Source organism: Bos grunniens, chromosome 29, assembly GCF_055505025.1.
Source record: "Bos grunniens cultivar Pamir isolate PY7600 chromosome 29, Bosgru_T2T1.0, whole genome shotgun sequence".
Taxonomy (NCBI): domain Eukaryota; kingdom Metazoa; phylum Chordata; class Mammalia; order Artiodactyla; family Bovidae; genus Bos; species Bos grunniens.
Window position 1 is genome coordinate 26,708,275 of NC_141193.1, and position 21,879 is coordinate 26,730,153.

The 21,879-nt window shown below is 35.5% G+C and overlaps 1 protein-coding gene across 5 annotated transcripts in view; it reads left to right on the forward strand.

Moving 5' to 3' along the window:
- PRMT3 (protein arginine methyltransferase 3) overlaps window positions 1-21,879 on the forward strand; it is a 123,313-nt gene that overhangs the window by 46,976 nt on the left and 54,458 nt on the right. For 3 of the 5 annotated variants that reach the window (XM_086385533.1, XM_086385536.1, XM_086385535.1), the window contains one exon: window positions 15,614-15,692. The exons of 1 other annotated variant lie outside the window; for it this stretch is intronic. In XM_086385533.1, the coding sequence (XP_086241659.1) occupies window positions 15,614-15,692 (79 nt within the window). Of the gene's footprint in view, window positions 1-15,613; window positions 15,693-16,899; window positions 19,256-21,879 lie in introns of those variants that run through there. One more of the 5 variants, XM_086385534.1, reaches the window with a different exon arrangement.

Here is a 21,879-nt window from a genome sequence, read left to right on the forward strand (position 1 = left end):
AAACTTTTAAGGACTCTTTAACTAAAGAATGGGCTACTTGAGTAGATTATTCAGTTAATAAAAGCTGGAAATGATAATATATGTGAAATCAGGAATATTAATACTTGAGGGAAGAACATACTTGGTGCTTCTCTCTTGGCTTTTGAGCCCTTTGTAAAAGCAGAAGACCCTCTATTTCAATGGCTAGTATTTACTAATTGACTCTGCCTATAATGAATGCAAAGAAATACAAACATCAGCTGATGAATGTGGATTATTGGGGTTGGGGTTTTTTGTATTTTTCTTCATATTAAAATGTATTATATGTCTATTTCAAGAATAATTCTGAGTTTGCTGCTCTGTAAATAAATTAGAGACAGTACTAATATTACATAATGATTTCAGGTAAAGTATAAAATACACATTCAATAGGCTTTTTTTTTTTAGTATTTTAAATATTAACAGAGAAATAGTTACAGTACTTGAATGCTGAATCGAAAATTGTGGTTTGTAAGTATTTTTTTTCTTTATTCTGAATTAAGAATAAAATGAAAACAGTAAAAATATAATTAAGAATAGGCCTCTTATGTTCAATTATTTGTTTTATAATCTTTATATATGTTCTTACTTGCATTCTTAATCACTCCTCAGCCTCTCCTTTATTTAATCTTAATATTTGTTTAAAGTTTAGATCACACTCTGCAGCCATTTTATTTCTTACTCTAGAGAGGAGGCTGTTTTGTAATCTTGAAAGCTATAGGAGAAATTTAACACTTTGGGGCTTGAGACCAAATGTAAGTGAAAATATTTAGTCCCTTAAGCAAAGTGTTTATATTGAAACACTTATGTATTGTGGATAAAGGTTTTGCTTTTGAAATATATTTTAGATGTTTTATGTCTCTTTCATCAAAGTTCTGAAAGTTGCATTTACCAAGAGATTCTGTGCTCATATATGATATATGATTGATTTGATTGGTTTATTTGTTTTTGGCTCTCCATAATTCCCTGTGCCATGTTGGATTCTAGTTGTGCTTAAGTCCTGTATGCATTACTTTAAAAAAAAAATGTTTGCTCAATAAGTTGTAAATTATTCTAATTATGAAGGTAAAGGGCATAAGTTACTCAAAAGTATGAATCAACTGTCCTTACAAAAATTTTTCAGTATATTAGCCAGAGAACAGGAAGTTTTTGTTAATTTTGATTTCAAACTCTAACATTGTATAGCAATTTAAAACATTTTTTTTCCAATAATACTGTTTACCTCTGCCAGAGAATGAAAGTAAGCTCCTAAAATTTAACAGTTTGGATTTGCAAGCAGATGGGTGTTCATTACAAGCTCTGTTTCATGTAACTGAGTTGGCTCAGTCATAATTATTATAATAATTAGTATGAAGTGGTTCTACTAAAGAATTATCCTGGGACAGATATTTGATTCATATGCCATGAGTAATCATATAAATTGCACCAGTTTATAATAAATACTCTTGATCCAGTGCTTCACAACATGGCTTTAGAAAACCCCTAATCATGTGTTTGAGAAATGACAAATTATATCTGTATGAAGCTTCAAGGGGGGCATCGTTATTATTTTTATGGAGTGAAATACAAAATTCTCACAGATTCTTAAGATAAAACACCTGCCTTCCATACTTTTTTGAGCCCTTGCAGAGCTGATTTTAGTTAAGTATTCCCTAATTGCTTGGAATTTCAATTCATTCCCTTAGTACTTCAAGGGACAAGTTAAAGAAGCCATGATTTTCATTACCTTAGAAGGTGGGTCATAGAGGATCTTTCTGTGATTTATGTCCAAGAGTGTTCTGCTTATGTTTCTCTCAAATAGTTTTATAGTTTCTGGTCTTACATTTAGGTCTTTAATCCATTTTGAGTTTATCTTTGTGTATGGTGTTAGGAAATGTTCTAATTTCATTCTTTTACACATAGTTGTCCAGTTTTCCCAGCAGTACTTATTGAAGAGACTATGTTTTCTCCATTGTCTTAATATATTCTTACCTCCTTTGTCAAAGACAGGGTGCCCCTAGGTATGTGAATTTATCTCTGGGCTTTCTATTGTGTTCCATTGGTCTGTATTTTGTTTTGTGCCAGTATTGTACTCTCCTGATGACTGTAACTTTGTAGTATAGTCTGAAGTCACGAAAACCAACTTGATTCTTCTTTCTCAAGATTGCTCTGGATATTTGTGGTCTTTTGCATTTCCATACAAATTGTGAAATTTTCATTCTAGTTCTGTGAAAAAATGCCATTGTAATTTGATACAGATTGCATTGAATCTGTAGATTGGTTTGGGTTGTAGTCATTTTCATGATATTGATTCTTCCAATCCAAGAACATCATATGTCTGTCCACCTGTTCATTCACGTCTTACAGTTTTCTGTATACAGCTCTTTTGTCTCCATAGATAGGTTTATTCCTCAGTTCAGTTCAGTCACTCAGTAGTGTCCGACTCTTTGCGACCCTGTGGACTGCACTCCAGGCTTCCCTGTCCATCACCAGTTCCTGGAGCATACTCAAACTCATGTCCATTGAGTTGGTGATGCCATCCAACCATCTCATTCTCTGTCGTCCCCTTCTTCCACTTTCAATCTTTCCCAGCGTCAGGTCTTTTCCAAGGAGTCAGTTCTTTGCATCAGGTGGCCAAAGTATTGGAGTTCCAGCTTCAGCATCAGTCTTTCAGGTGAATATTCAGGACTCATTTCCTTTAGGATTGACTGGTTGGATCTCCTTGCAGTCCAAGGGACTCTCAAGAGTCTTCAACACCACAGTTCAGAAGCATCAGTTGTTTGGCGCTCAGCTTTATAGTCCAACTCTTCTCCTAGGTATCTTTTTTTGGTTGTTGCAGTGGTGAGTGAGTTGATTTCCTTAATTTCTCTTTCTGATTTTTCACTGTTAGTGTCTAGGAATGCAAAGGATATTTGTGTACTGATTTTGTATCCTGGGACTTCACTATATTCACTTATTAGCTCTAGTAATTTTCTGATAGTATCTTTAGGGTTTTCTCTGTATAGTATCATGTCATCTGCAAACAGAGTTTTACCTCTTAAAAAAAATTGCAGCCAAGGAAGGCAAAAAACAAGATAAAAAGGCAGCCCTCAGAATGGGAGGATATAATTGCAAATGAAGCAGTTGACAGAGGATTAATCTCCAAAATATATAAGCAGCTCATATAGCTTAGCATCAGAAAAACAAACAACCCAATCAAAAAATGGGCAGAAGACCTCAACAGACATTTCTCTGAAGAAGACATACAGATGGCTAGTAGACACATGAAAAGATGCTCAAGATTGCTCATTATTAGATAAATGGAAATCAAAACTACAACAGTTTTAAATGAACTTATAGTTCATTTCAGCATTTTCTTCTATAAAATTTCTGTTCATTTCTTTTGCTTATCATTCTGTTTGTGACTTTTGTCTTTTTATTTTCTGAAAGAGTGTCTTATCTGTTATAATTATCAAACTGTTACTTGGCCTACTCTCATATCTTTTGCTTCTCTTTGTTTTGAGGCACATAATAGAATGTTTTTTCTGTCTCCTTTGAAGTTAGGTATGGCCCTGTGACTTCCCTGATCCCTGAGTGATTATAATAAGCAATGTTTCTTGTCAATCTGTCATATCAGAAAGAAGTCTGTTTTGGTTTTAGTTGGTTATTTGGGTGTTTGTTAGTGCAGAGTAACCTAGCTTGTCTTAACAGATACATTATTCTCTATTTGTTGGCAGTGTGTGGCTTGTCATTTCTCTCTTTTTTTGGTGTAATTTGATGAATAGACATTCTTAACTTTGTGTATCAAATTTATCAAACTTCTTTATGGTTTGAGTTTTTTGTATCTTGTTTTAATAAATCTTTCTAAAATTACCATTGTATACTTATTAGACTTCTCCACTTTGCATGCCTCTTCACCTCTTTCATATTTTCTAATGTTTTGGTTTTCTGAACTGCACTCTGGATAATTTTTCAGTCCACCTGTTTTTTTCTGAAGTTATTTTTCACCATCTGTTAAACTCATCCATTTTTTATAGCCTCTTCTCTAGATATTTTTTTTTTAATTGAAGGATAGTTTGATGTACAATATTGTGCTATTTAAAATATGTGTGTTATTTACAATATTGTGTTACTTTCAGCATGGTGATTCATGATTTTTGCAGATTATATTCCATTACAGGTTACTATAAGATAATGGGTATAATTCATCTGTTATATAGTATTTCCTTGTTGCTTATATGTATCTGGTGGCTCATACGGTAGAGAATTTGCCTGCCAATGCAGGAGACCTGAGTTCGATCCCTGGTTCAGGAAGATCCCCTGGAGAAGGAAGTGGCTACCCACTCCAGTATTCTTGCCTGGAGAACTCCATGGACAGAGGAGCCTGGCAGGCTGCAGTTCATGGGGTCACAAATAGTGGGACTGGACTGAGTGACTAACACTTCACAATTTGTACCTGTTAGTCTGTACCCCTAACTTGTCCCTTCTCCTTTTTCTCTCCCCTTTGGTGATTACAAGTTTGTGAGTCTATTTCTGTTGTACATGTACATTCATTTGTGCTATTTTTTAGGTTCCACAGATAGATGATATTATATAGTATTTCTTTCTCTGACATTTCACTAAGCATAAAATTCTTTAGGTCTGTTCACATTGCTGCAAATGGCAGTGTTACGTTATTTTTTATGGCTGAGTAATAGTCGTGTGTGTGTGTTTCACATCTTCCTAGGCCAGTCATCTAGTGCTGGGCACTTGAGTTGCTTCTATGTCTTATTGTTGTTGAGTCTCTAAGTCATGTCTGATATTTGCAACCCCATGGACTGCAGCACTCCAGGCTTCCCTGTCCTTCACTATCTATGTCTGAAGTATTACAGATGGTGCTGCTGTGAACGTTGGAGTACATGTATCCTGTTCAATTAGTGTTTCTGTTTTTTCCGGATAGACACCCAGGAGTGGAATTGCTGGATCTTATGGTAGTTCTGTTTGTAATTTAAGGAGCCTGCAGTCTGTTTTGTATAATGGCTGCACCAATGTACGTTCCCAGCAACAGTGTAGAAGGGTTCCCTTTTCTTCACATCCTCTTCAGCATTTTTTATTTGTAGACTTTTTGATGATAGCCATTGTAACAGATGTGAGTGATATTTATTTCATTGTGATTTTGATTTGCATTTCTCTAATAATTAGCAGTATTGAACATCTTTTCATGTGCTTGTTAGCCATCTGTATGTCTTATTTGGAAAAATATCTATTCAGATCTTCTGCCCATTTTTTAATTGGATTTGTTTGTTTTAATTCTTCAGTTCTTTTAAAATTGAATCATACAAACTAGTCATGGATTTAGTTCTCAGAAGTCACCACTTGCCCATCACAACATTTCTCTCTGTTCCATGTGGCTTTAGTGGGGTTGTCATGGTGGAACACTCTCCCCTTCCTTCCCTCCCTTTTTCTGTTCTCAGGATCTTAGTTGGAATTCAGAACAGGAAAAAAAAGTTCCCTATCAGTGTTTGACTTAAAGAGTTTAAAATTCATTGAAAATGATCTCTTAGATTCATTATTTCATTAGAAGTTACAAAATTGTGGTATTCTATCATTTTTTCTTTATTTGTTTCTAAGTACTTTCATCAAGTACTTGGTTATGAACTATAGCTTATAGTTGAAAGGGCGATAAATGCTGGATATTTTCTACCTAACATTTTTAGAATAATGAATTATTCTGCAGCATTTTCTAAAGAGATTTTTGGAGGGGTTTTTTTTGTTTTTGTTTTTTTTTTGCAGTGTCATTATGAACTCATTTGGTGTGTTTTGAACCATTGTAATTATTATTTTGATTTTTGAATTGGCCCATGTTTAGCTAATGATAAGCATTTGAATTAACCTCTTAGATTCCTTTAACAATTTCTAGTTATCCTCGGTATAATGATGAGAAGAAAAAAATGTATGTTTATATTTCAGATTATACTTTGTGATAGTATAACACTCTTTACAGTCACTTTATACTGCCTAAACTTGGAAGGAACCAAAGAATCCTGATTCTTTCATTGGGAAACAGTATCTAGAGATCACAGTCTGGGTTCGTTGTATGTTATTCTTAGTAGACAGATATAGCTATTTTTTTTAATATTAAAAAAGCCATGAGTTTACACTGATATTTCCAATTTAAGATTATGGAATTTTTAATTCTTTAATTTTATACTGTATCTCTTTGTAGAAAAATCTTGATTCTTAGAATAATAATTGCTTATTTGTTCTATCATATATCTGTATAATAGTTTCAAAAAATTTACATGAATTTTACTAGTAAAAGAATTTGTAAATGAAGTTTTATAACTTCATTTATGATTTCCTTATATTTTCTTTTGTCCTAGAATATATATCTCATGAGAAATATATAGTCTAAATACTGTGTTTTAAAGTTACTTGAGGGGGACTTTCCAGGTGACGCAGTGGTAAAGAATCTGCCTGCCAGTGCAGGAGGTGCAAGAGACATGGGTTCAATCCCTGGAGTAGAAAATGGCAACCTGCTTCGGTATTCTTGCCTGGAAATTTCATGTACAGAGGAGCCTGGCGGGGTATAATCCGTGGAGTCATAAAGAGTCAGGCAAAACTGAGCATACACACACAAAGTTATTTGAAGTAATTAGTTTCCTTTGGTTATGTAACCAACCTGACGTACCTTCAGATGTATTTGTTTTCTTTTTCTTCAGTTTGGAAGAATTGCTTCTTTTTTCTCTTTTTAGTTTAAATTTATGTTTTAATTACAAAAAAGTTCAGTGATTGCATTCTTCTGCCCATTAGTTAATAGATAAATTTTTGTTTCCTTTTTAGCTTTTGGCTTATTTTTGAGATATTAGATATGTATATATTTACATTTTTACCCTTGTGTTATGCAGAGTTAACACACTCTATGTATTGTTCTATGCTTTGTGCTTTTTAATTTAAAATTATATCTTGACCATCATTCTATATCATTATAGAGAAATACTCCTCATTCTTTTCTATGGCTGGATAATATTCCATTGTCTAGATAAATGTAATGTAAATAACTAACATTCATGAAAATGTCTATCATTCTTTTGCTATTACAAATAATAATGTATTGCATATTCTTATACATTATTCATTTTATTTCATGTTCCCGGAGGTGGGATTGATGGGTCAAAGACTCAATGCATATGCAGTATTAACAATTTTTACCAAATTCTTCTTAGCACTTATCTTACTATTCTGCTTTCTTGCCAACAGTAGTATGAGAATTCCTGTTTTTTCAGTCTTACCAACAAAGTGTGTTGCAGAATTACTTTTAAATGATTGAAGTTTTTCTTGTCACCTGGACATTGTAAATTAGCGTGGTGAATTAACAAGAGGACTAGCTTAAGTTAATTATTGGAAATGGTGTTGGGGTGGGGAGGAGATACATGTTTGACCACGGTTCTCAACTGGGTTGGCAGCAGATGAGATTTTAAGTTTATATTTACTCTGCAGATATATTTGGTTGTCTCTGTTTTGTTACTTAGGGTCATTGCCTCTTCTCTTCCTCACTTTGGCTGGATGATAGGTTGTATCTCCTGTTTCCCAGTTTATTCAGTTTATAATAGCTTTAGCAAATGACTCTCAGGGTGACAACCAGCTTACTGATGCATCTAACTAGATGGTCTGTTTTCTTTCTTCTGATATTGTTGAACTCAGAGGATCAGTAGCTCCTAAAATGCATTTTTGCAGGAAACAGAGTGTGATCTTGTTCTTCAAGCCTTGAATCATACTGTTAATAGAGTTCATCTTTCCTGTAGTCTCAAATATCTATAACTTATGAATATTGTATGACTACCCTGTTATATAAATGTAACTTAATATGTCAATAATTCTCTTTAATAAAAGTGCTAGCAAGTAATTATTTTTATAAGTAGAATATCCAGTTAAAATTCACAATTTTCTTCAATCACTGTGGGGATTGGGAATATTGTTTCAGAAATACACATATATCTTTCTCCAAAGAAGACATACAAGTGGCCAGCAGGCACATGAAAAAATGCTCAGTATCATTAATTATTAGAGAAATGAAAATCATAACCACAATGAAGTACACCTCACACAGATCAGAATGGCCATTATCAAAAAGTTTACAAATAAAAATACTGGAGAAGGTATGGAGAAAAAGGAACTCTACTACACTGTTGGTGGGAATGAAATTGGTGCAGCTCCTATGGAGAATAGTATGAAAATTCCTTAGGAAACTAAAAATAGGGTTACCATACGATCCAGCTATTCCACTCTTGGGCTAATAAATCTGGAGAAAATTCTAATTTGAAAAGATACGTGTACCCCAGTGTTTATAGCAGCACTGTTTATAATAGCCAAGTCATGGAAGCAACCTAAATGTCCATTGACAGATAAATGGAAAAAGAAAAAACTGTGTGTGTGTGTGTATACACACAATGGGATATTAGCCATAAAAAAGAAAGAAATAATAATGCTATTTGCAGCAGTATGGATGAACCTAGAGATTATCATAGTAACTGAAGTAAGTCAGATAAAGACAGCTAATCATGATATTATTTATATGTGCAGTCTAAAAGAAATGGGGCAAGTGAACTTACTTACAAAACAGCAGTGACTCATAGAAAACAAACTTATGGTTACCAGAGAGGAAAGGGGGAATGTGATAAATAGGGAGTTTTGGACTGACATATACACACTACTGTATATACAATAGATACACCACAGGGGCCTCCTGTATAACGCAAGGTGTGTGCACGCACACGCCCAGTCACGTAAGACTCTTGGCAGCCCTATAGACTGTAGCCTGCCAGGCTCCTCTGCCATGGGATTTTCCAGGCAAGAATCCTGGAATGGGTTCATTTTCTCCTCCAGTGGTCTTTCTGACCCAGAGATTGAACCTGCATCTCCAGCGTTGACAGGAGTATTCTTTACCACTGAGCTACCTCGGAAGCCCATAACACAAGGAACTATATTCAGTATCTTGTAATAATCTGTAATGGAAAAGAATATGAAAAAGAATTTGGGATTAGATTTTATAGGCTTGTTTAGTTTTTGGAATAATCTTTTATTTTTATCTTTAAATCCATATTATTGCCTGTTTGTCACTAGACTTTCTACAGACTAGCTTTTTGTTTTATTTTTGCTTTCCCCTAGCCTCACTTTTTTAACTAGTTAGTTCTGCCTAAGAGTGTATCAGTAATTGAGTTATTTGAACTGAAAAAAAAAAATGAGTCAGGAGAAGCACCTTCTTCTGAAGGTATCACATGAACAGGCATTTTAAAATAAGGTTCCTATTTCAGTGAATAATGTTAATGGCTCTTTTAGTTCCAGATTTGATCCAGTGTGTTCCTTTAGTAGTAATTAATTTTTGAAGTGTAAATGCAAATTTTAATTTTAAAAAATGAATGTCAATTTGGGAAGAAGAGTGCTCCATGAGCATCATGGGAGAAAGTATGGAGTATAATTCTCTTCCAGATGGCACCCCTACAGGTGAGGCAGCAGCCTGTGAAATTACAGTCTGAATCACACTGCAGACAAGCAGGGCATTTGGAGCAAAGCCTTCTGATATCAGTAATAAATGACTTGGTTCAGAACCAAGGACAATTCCCAGGAAATTAAAGCCCATTCTGTCACGTAGGGAGCCTATAGTAAAATGAAGTTTAGCAAAGTGGAAAGTTGCAAGAAAGGACAATAACTGCAAGCAGTCCATATATGAATCTTTTCATCTGCTAATATACTTAACTAGACATTTTAATTTATCTCACAATTAAGTTTTGTTTCTACATATATTTATGGATTTTCTAAAGTAATATTTTTCACAGTGAATGCTGGCTAACAGCCACTTGCCAACTAAGCTTTCACTCTGAAATATTATCAATCAGGTACCTGTTGTAAATCTAATCTTGTTTAATATGTGCTGGGTATTTTTTATTTCAGAACACTTGAGTCCTTAATTACAAATGTAGTATAATATAATACAAATGTGTGTGATAAGTCATGTCTGACTCTTTGCAGTTCCATGGACTGTAGCCACTGAGCTTCTATGTCCATGGGATTTTCCAGGCAAGAATACTGGACACTGCTGCCATTTCCTCCTCCAGGGGATCTTCCTGACCCAGGGATCAAACCTGCATCTTCTGTATTGGCAGGGGGATTCTTTACCACTGAGCCACCTGGGAAGTCCCATAATATGAATACCAAGTCTTACTTTTACTCAGGTAAATCAGCAAGAAGCAACAGAGAATAGTTACTCAGAACTTGGCCTCTATAGTCAGATAGACAAGGATTCAAATTCTGACTCATTCTGTTTCTTTAACTGTGAGCTGTTTTTTTTAAGTCTTATGATTTTAGGTTATTTAACATTTCTAAGCCTTAGTTTCCTTGTCAGCTGAATGAAAATAATAACATGTGCTTTAGGGATGAATTAAATAAGATATTCCATAAAGGACACTTAATATTACTGTGATGATATTTACCACTATTAACATTTGAAAATTAATTTTAGAAAGCAAAACAGCATTTAAAAATAACCAGTTTTCGTTCAAGTGCCATGTTGGAGTACAAAGCAGAATAAAGAGATGGAGTTTGGTGGGGAAAGAAGATATTTAATATGGAGAATCAAGAAAATCCTTTTTGAGGAGGTAGTAGTTGAACAGATATCCAGATACTAAGTGAAATAAATGACTAGTAAAATTGTCAGTCTTCATCAAGTATTAAATAATGTGGCTTGAGTTTCCCCTGGTGGTCCAGTGGTTAGAGGGGCTTCCCAGGTGGCTCAGTGGTAAAGAATCTGCCTGCCAGTGCAGGAGACACAGGTTCAGTCTCTGGGTCAGGCAGATTCCCCTGGAGGAGGAAGTGGCAACCCAGTCCAGTATTCTTGCCAGGATAATCTCATGTCTTGAGGAGCCTTGTGGACTAAACAGTCCATGGGTTTGCAAAGAGCCAGACCCAACTGAGCACGCACATACGCCAGTGGTTAGGACTCAGCATTTTCACTGCCAGGGCCTAAGTTTGATCCCTGATAGGGGAACTAAGAGCCCACTAGCTGCAAAATTAGACCATAATAATAATAATGTGGCATATTTAGTAGATAGGCTAAATATGAATATGTGTAATCCGTTGTTGTTTTGAAGAAATGCTGTTCTACTGATTTGCTAGTTCATAAAGTTTAGAAAAGTACTCTGACAGAATAGAGCCCTTGTCGTATACTTACACTAGAAATATCTTACTTGTTGTTCAGTTGCCAAGTCGTATCTGATTCTTTGTGACCCCATGGACTGCAGCAAGCCAGGCTTCCCTGTCCCTCATCATCTCCTGGAGTTTGCCCAAGTTCATGTCCATTCAAATATCTTGCTACAGAAATGAAGAAAGGTGGTATCAGAAATAGATATAGGGTCTATTGGTGGTTCAGTGGTGAGGAGTTCGCCTGCCAGTGCTGGAGAGAGGTTTGATCCCTGTTTTGGGAAGATCCCACATGCCACAGAGCAATTAGGCCCATTTGCCACAACTGTTGAGCCTGTGCTCTAGAGCCCAGGATCCAAAACTACTGAAGCCCCCCACACCCCCTGCCCCTGAGCCCGTGCTCTGTAACAGAGCCACCACAGTGAGACCGTGTACCACAGCTGGAGAGTGGACTCTGTTTGCTGTAACTAGGGAAAAGTGCAGCATTGAACATCTAGCACAACCAAAATAAAATTATTTTTAAAAAGTTAAAGAAATAGATTTAAAGTATTGTTTTTAATTATACACCAATGAAGAGAGAAAAAGGAGGGGGGGGAAGGAATGGGGAAAGAAGAAAACCTTTTGCTTCTACCGTTGTAGCCCAGTTCTATCCCATAGTAGTAGACCCCATATGACTTCTGCCAAAATAGAGTCGTGTGATACAGTCTTTAGTAGGTTTTATGTGTTAACTCTGTGCCAGGCACTGTGCTAAATCCTTTACATGTATCAACAAAAACATTTGATTATTTGCTTTCAGAAATTCTCCTACCTAATAATGGTGGCTCACTCTAAAAATTTTGACATAAAGGCATGGCATCTAGGAAAGGATGTTCAAGCTTCGAGGGATGATTATCCTTCTTTTGTTTGCTTGCCCTCTATCTCAGGTTGAGTTTGGTTAGCAGCATTTGGAATTGAATCTTAAAGCCAGTGTTTATGATGGGATTTGAAGATTGTCCAGAGTTATTTTTCCAGCTACATATCCTAAAATAAGTCACTTAACCTCGCTGGTGCTGATTTCTCTGATGTGAAAATTATGTTGTTTAAATAGTTAGAACCTCAGAAGCTCTCTCTAATATTGTTTGATCAGGATTCTGGGTAATCATTATGGGTTATGTGGAAAAGGGCTTATTGATATTTTTTATTTTGAATAGAAGTAGACATATAGGAAATTCTTTTAAGTATAAATACCAAACTTCAGAGGATTAAGAAAAGTTGACGTTTTTAACCCAGGGGAAAAAAATCTCTCTGAGAACCTTGAAGTTGGAATTGGCACTAATTTGGCCAACCTGATCAGATTATTTTGATTGGGTTTAAAATTTTGTTTATGAATTTTAAAGAAATTTCAAGGATTTTAAAAAGAGTCTTTTTATTTTTTGTATGCACACGCATATACGTAGTCTTGGATAGTCTGGGAAAAAGTGACTCCTGGGGAAAAAAAGAAAAGGAATTTTAGTTCTGACTCAAGGATTTGAATAAAGGACCATTCACTAAGTAAATACTATATGATTCTGAAGAATCTGGTAAACCTTCCTTCTAATGTATTAAACATAATTTCAAAAAATCTCCGTAGCCTTTACAAATATAATTTTAAGTACTTATTTAGTTAAACTGATAAGATTTACTGCTGTAAACCCTTTTACATTTATTAACATATTTAGATCTCTCAACAGCACTATGATACAGAATACCGTTGTTATTGTCGCTTTTGTTATCATGCATGTATACATGCATACTCAGTTGTGTCCAACTCCTTGAGACCCCACAGGCTGTAGCCTGCCAGGCTCCTCTGTCCATGGGATTTCCCAGGCAAGAATACTGGAGTGGGTTGCCATTTCCTCTCCAGGGGGTCTTCTGGACCCAGGGATTGAACCTGGGTCTCCTCCATTGCAGGCAGGTCTTTACTGTCTGAGCCACTAGGGAAGTCCAAATCCTTAATTTTCCTAAGTAAACACATTAATAAAAGAGTTTCGTTGCTAAGTCTGTGTTTTGTAGGCAGTTATTTTCTTATCAATAAATTAGTGAGTTGGGGGGAAAAGGTAAATGCCAGTGTAGAGTTGCTAGCAGCAATTTAATTAGGTTCCGTTATAAGTGATTCAAACATGAGAGCTGTATTTTCTGTAAATTTAAATTTGTTGTTAATCTCTTGGGAAAATTACGCATTCTGGTTTTACAGGTTTTTCTGGTTGTATAGAAACTTTTGAAATGGCAACCCACTCCAGTGTTCTTGCCTGGAGAATCCCAGGGATGGGGGAGCCTGGTGGGCTGCCATCTACGGGGTCGCATAGAATCGGATACGACTGAAGCGACTTAGCAGCAGCAGCAGCAGAAACCTTTGAAACATTGTTCATTGTGTTGTATATTGATTTTATTAGACACTTAATTTGTGCACAGAGCAAATGAATGAAAACAGTTTTGTTTCACAATGCTGAGTGAGGGTAACACTCATATTCATTCACCTTTAGCAATAATAGTGTTTACTGTGTGCTAATAAGCACTGTACTGAAGACTTAACTTTCCCTACTGTTCAGGGCTATTGGGAGATAGGCCCCAGAAAAAGACTAATAGAAACTGGCTTTGATCTCTCACTTATAATTACTGTATCATTTCTATAATAAACTGTGTAGCATACTACTAGAATGTGCTGTGTATGTGACACCGATACAGTAAGCCCCCTACATACGAACCTTCAAGTAGCGAACTTTGAAAGATTCAAGTGTGCCAAGCTAGCACACTGTACTACTGTACTTTTCAAGTTGCTTTACTGTAAGAGTAAAAATGTTTCCTTAATTTTTTGTTTTTTATGTTTTATTTGTATGAAATGTATTATAAACCTGTTACAGTACAGTACTATATAGCCAGTTGTGTAGCTTGTTACTTAGGCTAACTTTGTTGGATTTACAAATCGGACTTACAGCTGTGCTCTCAGAATGGAACTGGTTCATATGTAGGGGACTTACTGAAGTGGTGGGTTATCTTTTCATTTGTGCTGTGATTATCCTTTTTTTTTTTTTAAATCTTCCAATTTTATTTTATTTTTAAACTTTACATAATTGTATTAGTTTTGCCAAATATCAAAATGAATCCGCCACAGGTATACATGTGTTCCCCATCCCGAACCCTCCTCCCTCCTCCCTCCCCATACCATCCCTCTGGGCCTTCCCAGTGCACCAGCCCCAAGCATCCAGCATCATGCATCGAACCTGGACTGGCAACTCGTTTCCTACATGATATTTTACATGTTTCATTGCCATTCTCCCAAATCTTCCCACCCTCTCCCTCTCCCACAGAGTCCATAAGACTGTTCTATACATCAGTGTCTCTTTTGTTGTCTCGTACACCGGGTTATTCTTACCATCTTTCTAAATTCCATATATATGCGTTAGAATACACATCTTGCACAACTCTGTTGTCTGAAACACACTGCGTGAAACTTGGCTCCAGTGCACTCCAGATTCTGGAGAACACCGCTGACTCCTTCACCAAAAAAGGATAATCACATATATAAAACATAAATACAGTATTCTAACGCATATATATGTGATTATCCTTTTTTGGTGAAGGAGTCAGCGGTGTTCTCCAGAATCTGGAGTGCACTGGAGCCAAGTTTCACGCAGTGTGTTTCAGACAACAGAGTTGTGCAAGATGTTGATATATGTTACATAGGAAAAGAAAGGTCTCTAGTCAGAAAGGGGACAATACTTATTTAAAATATGTTCAGCCATACTCTTCACTGTAACACTTTTCAGAACTTGTTAATGTGCTGTTGTGCATTATAAATCTCTCCGAGGAGAATAGAACATCTGATCTTCCTCACCTCTTTGATTAAAAGTCCCCTGCCCTCTTTTTTTTAAAAAAAACTCTTCAAAGAGAATGTCTTTGGGCAGAAAATAACTTTGGGAAAAGATATTCTAGACCAGTTTCTCAGCCTTAACCCTATAGACATTTGAGATCAGACATTTGTTTATTTGGGGGGCCATCCTGTGTCAGTAAAAGATGTTTATCAGTAAAGGATGTTTACCTCCTAAATAGTTGTGACAATCAAAAATGTTCTCTGGGGGCAAATAGAACAATTGGTCTAGATTCATACTGCAGTATTCCAGGAAGTTATACAATACATTAGCAATTTCTATGTGAAACTTTGCTTTTAATGGGGAAGAAACAATAGTCTAGGAAGTGGAAGCACAGGTAGAGAAGGTTCATTACATTCTACTGTAATAAACATTCTCGATCCACTTAGTACCCTGGCTTGATTTAATTATTACATGGGGAATTTCCTGCAAAAGGTAATTTCAAACTTTGAAGACTATTATATGGTAGAGACAAAAAATTATTTTTTGCTGAAATACTAGCCTAGATATTTAAAGTTATCTGCTTATGATATTGCACATTTCTGAAAACCACTTTTTCCTTTTTATTTATATAGGGCTATTTTCTTCTCTTTGAGTCTATGTTAGATTCTGTCCTTTATGCAAAGAACAAATACTTGGCAAAAGGAGGATCGGGTGAGTATAAAATTCTAGTTTTAGTAATCTAATTTTAGTCTGGCAGAACCAAATGAACCTTTGGATTTCAAATAAACTATGCATGACTGAGAAAGTTCCCAATAGAGATGAAAGATGTTTCCATTAGAGGAAGCTTTAAGACATTTGTTTAGTGTACTGTTGGTAGTAGAACATTGTATTAATATAAGATATGCAGGACTCCCAAGTTAATGCTATTCTCGTGAACACTTGAGTCTTTTGATTTGTTTGTTTTTATGACATTTAGTTGTTGTTTTTCCCCAAAAGAATGTTTCATACTAGGTTGGAAATCATTCACTTTGGTAGCAAATTTTCCATGACTTCACTAAATGTATAAACCTGTCTTCTCTGTGATTTAACAGGAACATTTAAATATTGGTTTCTGTTAAATTTATAAAGCACCGCATACCAGTCAGTATTTTTAAATAGATCCCAATAAATGTGGAAGGCTTCCTTTTCATGTCTGTAGTGAACTTTCACTCACATTATCTGCATACTTGGTGAGATTTGTGTTTTATAGGCTTTCTGCTGTAAACAGCTGTATACAAATAGAGTGTCCTCAGGATTATGTTTTGCTCATCTTTGGCTTTCTACTGAGCTCTACAGCTCCTGGACTATAGATAGATCATAATACATGTTTATTGCATTGAATCATTAAAACTGAGTTGAATAGCATCTGTCTCCCTTCACTCACCTTTCCCTGGACCTTCCCTTTCTCAAAGCTTTAGAATTAGTAAGTCATTTCTGTGGTCAGAGTATAGTTGATAAAACTGCTATATAAAAGTAGATGAAAAGGAGGATACATTTTGAACTGATACCATAAAAGCACTTGAGCGTACGTATGCCTCCTGCGCATTCGTGTTCTATGAAATTACTTTGGCAGTAAAAATCAGTAAGGCCAAAACAGAAAATGCACAGAAAATTCTCCAGGACAATTGAGGTCTTTTTATAATAGCATTTAAGTGGATTGCCTTTCTTTTGCAGAATGCTCTCATTTTATCGCTGTATTTTCTGCAACCATTGCAAGATATGTTTCTGATCTGTGACATGAATATGGCTAGAATGTTTTAGATATATTTTACCCTGTAATAATTGGCTATATCTTGTAATAATTGCAGTGTTTTTTTTATGACAACTATATTTAATGACTAGAAACTAATATTATCTACTTTTGTCTGCTGCTGCTAAGTCACTTCAGTCGTGTCCGACTCTCTGCGACCCCATAGACAGCAAACCACCAGGCTTCCCGATCCCTGGGATTCTCCAGGCAAGAACACTGGAGTGGGTTGCCATTTCCTTCTCCAATGCATGAAAGTGAAAAGTGAAAGTGAAGTCACTCAGTCGTGTCCGACTCTGTATGACCCCATGGACTGCTGCCTACGAGGCTCCTCCGTCCATGGGATTTTCCAGGCAAGAGTACTGGAGTGGGGTGCCCTTGCCTTCTCCGCTACTTTTGTCTACTAGCAGCCAAATAATACAGTCTACCTTTATTTATTGTATTACATATAATCGTCACAACAGCCCTTTGAGATTTTAGAAACATAGATGTCCTGGATGGTACATTTAAATATCCAAGCCTTGAACTTGTTTTTCTAAACACAGATCTGCCAGACTCTAGTATTCATGTTCTATTGACTGTTCCTTGTTGTTTCTTTACTAAAGTGCATTTTATTGAATCTCATTCTTGCCTTGAAGTTGTTTCAGGGGAAGATTCAGAAAACTGTTTCCATACCTCCCTGAGTGGTGTTCATTGATCTTACTGAGGGACTGACAGCAGTTTAATACATTTAAATTGAATTCTTGATGAAATTCATTAAGAACTTACAGCCATGTGAATAAAGAGGTTGTAGCTGAAACAGTGGCAGAGCTATTTTCCATCATCGGAGGGATAAAGTAGAGACACATAAATCTATCTCTTTCCATATTTTTATATAGCTGCTTTTAGCACTCAGATATTCTAGGGGTGTATTAAAGAGAGGTCAGCATTCAACTGCATCAGTGGTGCTATTGAATGTTACTTGTCAACAGAATTAAAAAAGTAGGAAAAGACAGAAATGAGTAACATGAAGTGGTTTAGCCTATTTTGTGTATTTGAGCATGCTTTGATGAATATCATTGGTCATCTAGATGCTCATTCTTTTATTGCAAATAAGAGTTTTATGTTTTTCTTAATGAAAGATTTAGTAAGCTATTAGTAGTGTAAAGATTTAAGAAAGAATAACTGAATTATGAGAAACAGACTATTGAAGACTATATAAGCATGAAGGGACCACAATTTATTTTTACAGGAATCTTAGTTCAATTTGTGTCTCACTTTATATATAATGGCAAGGCCTTCATAAAACATAGTCAGCCAATAGCTTAAGTAGTCACTCTCCTAGTCACCAAGTAATCCACAGTACTTTAGAGGTGTTCATTTTCTGCTGTTATCACTAATAAAACTTGGTGGGGATTCCCTGGCAGTCCAGTGGTTAGGCTGACGCGGTGCATTCACTGCCTTGTTCCCTTGTTCAGTCCTCGGTTGGGGAACTAAGATTCCACATGCCATGTGGTGAGGCCAAATAAAATAATTAAAAATAAAATAATTTTTTTTAAGTTTTGTAAAGTTACTGAAAGTGGGTTTACTACTTTCTGCTTATTATCAGTTTACCAATTGTATATCAGAAACGTAGTGTTTTTACATTCAACCAACCAAAAACTCAGGAGGAACACCAGGAAAATGTTAGGTCATGACCAGTGCATATTTTTACAAGAAATTAAGCGAAGAATCGGACAGGACTGAGCAACTGAACTGAATTTGAAAACCAGTGTATATTTTAGGATTGAAGCATAGATATAAATGTTTTATACACTAAAAGTGTCAAAATACCTACACAGATTTATCTTTAATAGGAATTTATGTAATTCATTATTTCATTGTTCAAGGGTTGGCTGTTTTATGTCATTTAAAAATGACAACTCACATCATAGCATTATAAGTACATTTAGTACTACAAAGGTAATGTTAAAATGATACTGTTGATTAAAATTGAATGGTGAGGCTTGTGGTCATCAGTCCTGTCTGTGTCTTGATTGTGGTGGTGATTGTATAACTGGAGTATTTATCAAATCACATAGGATTATACACCGAAAAGGGCAAAGAGAGTGAGTTTTACTGCATATAAATTTTACCTCAGTAGAATTGACTTAAAAAAAAATGAAGCAGTATTACCTCCGTCAGGTCAAATGAATCATGATATAATATGATTTCTAGCTGTTTTGAAAAATAAAGCTATGTACTAACTTTATGCCCACTTCTGTAATTTTTGTTAGTATTATCAATGTATCTCTCTATAACTAAAAAATAATTGGGTGATTAAGAAGTGGAAAGGAAAGGGAAGAACCAAGTAAATACACTGTTTATCATTACTCGTGATAGGAGATTAGTAAATACTATTAAAAAGAGAAACAGAAGATATTCTGTAAGGTTGTAATTATAAAGTTAGCTATTAGCACAAAAAAGGCAGACTTCGTAAATAAAAGAATATTTAAGAAAAAAGGAAAAAGACTGTGCAGTTGAACTGCTTAAAAAACAATAAAACAAAAACTGTAGATACAGAGTAACATGATAGGAACAAGAAAAGTTTTCATATCAATAATGTACATGGACTAAACTAATTTATAAAAGAAAAAAATTTTTACGTTGGAACACAAGAGAAACCCTGATTCTGTGGTACACTTAAAACAAAATTACATAGAAAAGTCAGGACAAAAAAAAGATACTCAAGCAAAGAGGAAAATACAGTTACATTATTGATACCTAACAAAAGGGAATATGGGCAAAATATATAATTATTCATAAAAATAGGGCTTAGCACTAAGGAGCAAAATCATGCCCATCTTCATAGCTACTGAAAAGGTTGATGTATATAAAATACGTAAACAATCTGAAAATTTGGTTAAGAATGGCATACTTAAGTTGTTTGTTTCTGAGAATCTCCCCCATGAAATATCTTCTCATTATAAAAGGGAAAATAGTAAATTTATCTGTAGAAGCCTAGAAGACTCCACTTTTAGTCGTAATCAGAGTTCGCATCCTCGAGAATTGGACTAATTAATACTGTTGGAGCATGAAGAAATAATTTGTTTCTTTGAAATATCCTCAGAACTGGTAACGGTTTTGTAAAATTATAATGTTGGGTAGAAATGTAGAGGCCCATTAAAGGAGACATCTTCTCTGGTATTGGAAAAGAATGTTATTTTCATTGCCTTTCATTACAAGGAAAATGAAAGTTTTCTTCCCCTCTCATACAGTCAGAACAAAACTCAACTTCCTTATGAGGTCCTTCTCAGTATACCGCTTCTCTAATTTATAAATTGTCAGGATTATCAAGTTGAGAACTTTGTTTATGCAAAGCAGAGTTTTAAGACAGCCGTTTCCTAAGTCGTCATTTCCTGACCTTGACAGACCATCACAATGTCTGGGACCTTTTATTAGAATTCCGGATACTTTGGAACCAAAAACCACATCAGATACTTTTGACCCAAAACTTGGGGAATCATCCTGTTTTTCAAATTTATTTACGGTGTACACAGTAGTGGACTTCCGTGGTGGTTCAGTGGTAAAGAATCCGCCTGCCTAGCAGGAGACTCAGGTTGGGTCCCAGGGTCGGAAAGATGCCCTGGAGAAGGAAGTGGCATCCCACTCCAGTATTCTTGCCTGGGTAATCCCATGGACAGAGGAGCCTGGAGGGCTACTGTGCATGGGATTGCAGAGTCTGACATGATTTAGCAAGTAAACAGCAACAATACACAGTAGTAGGTATTGCTGCCTCTGAAAAGTAGGCAGAGATTTAGGTGTGTATCATTAGTGGAGCCTCAGTCATGGACTCGTGCCTAACTTGCAAAGGAGGGAAAGCAACTTTTTCTCATTTTCAGCTTCTGTAAAAGAAAGCAGATCTGTCTCATAACAGGAAATCTCATGCACAGTTCAGAAGAGGGCAGCAGAACAGAGTGGCAGATACATACATTGGAATCCTGGTCTATGCTAATAAGAAATTGCCTCTGTTATGAGTTCCAGGTTTACAAATGCCTTTCCCTTGCAAGCTGAACTCTAGAGTGTATTGACTCCTCCCCCATTTCTGCTTGGTTGCTCTCCTTTTTAGTGTCTCTTTTTGCTTTATCACCTTATTCCTTTACTCAGATGGAATGGGTAAGGCAGAACATTCCCATTTTCCTCACTTTGCCCTGAAGTTTTTATTATCTCTAATCTTCCTCAACACTTTTCTCTTTCCTCATTCTTTTCCAACAGGGGCTCATTAGGGCCGTTGAGTTCCTCTTTACTTTTTCTCTGTTTGAAAAGCACAAAATGTGGCATCATGAATAATGGAAAGCACAAAATTTTGCAGTCAGACCTCGAATTAAATTCCTGCTTCATCAGATGACTAGTTACCTAGTTAGCTGATTAACAGTAATTTTGGAAAGTTACTTTATTCCTTTGAACTTCAGGTTCCTTATCTTAAAAATGAAGATTATAATCTAGCTTTATAGAATCAGTCAAAAGTCTAAATGAGGTGCTTGACATAAAGTAGTTGCTCAATAAAAGTTAATTCCACTCCTGAGTTTTAGCTGATAAACATGAGATTCATGTTAAGTTTATACATTATAAAAGTTTGCAATCAGTTTAGGCATTTTCACCTGTCTTTTGTCTAGTACTTTTACATAACTTATCTCAGTATAATCAGTCACTGAGTCTGTGTCATAGTGCTTAGAGGTTTCCTTCAGTATTTCCATAATTCACTGTGTACTTCCTCATCTTCAGATTCATTTTGCCCACATTTATTATTTTGGTTTTGTTCAGTGATATTGCAGTACTGTCATTTTCTACCTTTTTTAGTATAATTTTTTCAGTGTATATTACAGCCACAATTTAGCCTAGCTAAGCTTTAGAGTGGACCCAGTCAGTATTTATTATAAGTTAATGATGAGAAAAGTTGCAATTTCCAAATAAACAGTTGATTTTTAAGATAACCTTATTATATAAATTGAAATTAATGTTTTAAAACTCTGCGATAATTTGATGATGTAGTTACCTAGTAGTACATTTTCCTTGATGTATGATAGTCATTTTATCATTGACTATTATTTCACTGAAGTTTTCCTCTATGTGGTTCATATACTGTGAAAAGAA